General features: G+C 41.0%; 1 protein-coding gene across 1 annotated transcript; it reads right to left on the bottom strand.

Annotated features, from left to right (window-relative positions):
- Positions 1–534: 534 nt before the first annotated feature.
- On the bottom strand, positions 535–918 carry LOC145682829 (uncharacterized). The gene has a single exon (XM_081754195.1). It carries the CDS (start codon positions 916–918, stop codon positions 535–537), a length of 384 nt encoding a protein of 127 aa, XP_081610321.1.
- Positions 919–1,857: the final 939 nt, after the last annotated feature.

Below are 1,857 nucleotides of genomic sequence, written 5' to 3'. Positions count from 1 at the left end.
TCGTGAGGCTTTATTCGCCGACTCACATAGGCAACTACTTCCGGATCATCCTGTCCCGGGGATATTGCGCAGCATAACCAGCCAATGACTCCGCAGAAGCATCACTGAATAAATGAACATCGAGATTGAAATCAGGTTGCGCAAGTGCGGGAGGACTGCTTAAGAGTTATCTTATATGATCGAATTTTTTAAGTAACTCAGGAGAGTATTCAATCTTTCTACCCTTCTTAAGAAGATCATAGAATGAAACCAGCAAAATTAAGAAAATGTCGCTTTCGCCATCCTATGAGACCGAGAAATCTTTGCAAAGCTTTCTTGGTCCGCGGAAGAGGAAAGTGATGGATAGCCTCATTACTTTTTGGATTAATTTTTACTGAAGATCCCGAGATGATGTGTCCTAGAAAATTAATTTCAAGCTGAAGAAAATTACACTTTTGAAAATTTAGAAAAAGGTGAAACTAGATGATATAGATGAAACTAACGTACTTATAGGAGTCTGAATGAATTGGACACTGTGATAGGATTATGTACAGTCTAACGACGAAAGATGGCAGCACCACTGACCCGTGCGACCAAATCAGCGATCGGTTCGACCTGAATCTTTGGACTTACCACCTTCTCGTTGATCCCACGGAGACCCATCAGCGGTCTCAAGTCCCCAGACGCCTTCCGCACCACATGCACTTGGGGTCGGTATGGAGAAAGGCCTTCTATGATAATCCCAAGCTTTAACCAATTATCCAGCAGTTGCTCGAACTCTTTTTGAAGATGAATCGGCACAGGATACAATTTTCCTACCACTGGAATGTCGTCAGAAAGCTGTATTCTATACGGTTCAACCTTCACAACTCTTGGATTCTCGGTGAAGAGACTACGATATTTAAATAGCAGAGAAAATAATCGATCTCGATCCTCCATACTGAGATCTGTCCTTTTTGATACATAATCCTGAATCTCCTCTTTTGTGACTGAAAGACAATATATAGAATCTTCAATTGTATCGGGTGATGATTCCGCGACAGCTACTAAACAACAATGCGGTTGCTCTATCTTAATCGAAATTCTCTGAGACGAATTTGGCTCTAAAGTAATTTCTCTAGATTTGCAATTCAAAAAACATTGTACTTGATAAAAAATGGAAAGCCTAAAGTAAAATCAGTTTTTAATTTCTGGTCAACATATACAGGTCTGAACTTCAAACACATGATCCTGAATAGTGAAATTTAATATCTGAAAACCTTTCACTTGGAAAGTTTCATCTCCTGCAAAACCTTTAAGTGAGATATTTGTCTTAGGGGGAAGTATAGCCGAAGGATAACTTTCCTTGATTCTTTTCCAAGCGTTTCCTGTCAACAAATTTATATCTGCTTCAGAATCCAAGACACAAATTACGTTAATCCTCCTATCGCACAAGTTAACTTAGGCGAAGGATACGACAGAAGAACACCTTTGTCTGGACTAGAATCACACTCCCCTTCGTCTATGATGAAACGAACCGAGAACACAGGCGTAACCGATTTATTACTTCGATCATCCGAATTAGCCGAAACCGTTAATTTTGAATTTAGAGGTTCTGGGTAAGAATCTAAAGAGGTTTCTTTCAAACTACAATTTTGATTTTCCGATAACTTACACTCTTTCTGGGGAGTTGAGGAATCCATCTCGCAGTCCACACTCTCCCCTAATGAGGGCAGCGATATGCATTTCCCAAATGGTTCCTATTTGTTTCCGACTTTTTGACCATCGGTGGGACGAACGGCGAATAATTCGCCGGTAATCCAGTCGTCACAGCCATATTTACCGCTGGGGAAGGAGTGGTAATGGGAGTTGCCACTCCCCCTCAGGAGGCAAGTTAGG

This window comes from Thermobia domestica, chromosome 1, assembly GCF_964235325.1.
Source record: "Thermobia domestica chromosome 1, izTheDome1.hap1.1, whole genome shotgun sequence".
Lineage (NCBI taxonomy): Eukaryota > Metazoa > Arthropoda > Insecta > Zygentoma > Lepismatidae > Thermobia > Thermobia domestica.
Note: the sequence above shows the minus strand (reverse complement) of the source record. Positions and strands in the feature narration are given on the sequence as shown.

Coding starts and splice junctions, on each gene's coding strand:
- LOC145682829 (XM_081754195.1), bottom strand. CDS start 918: ATGGAGGATCGAGATCGATTATTTTCTCTGCTATTTAAATATCGTAGT.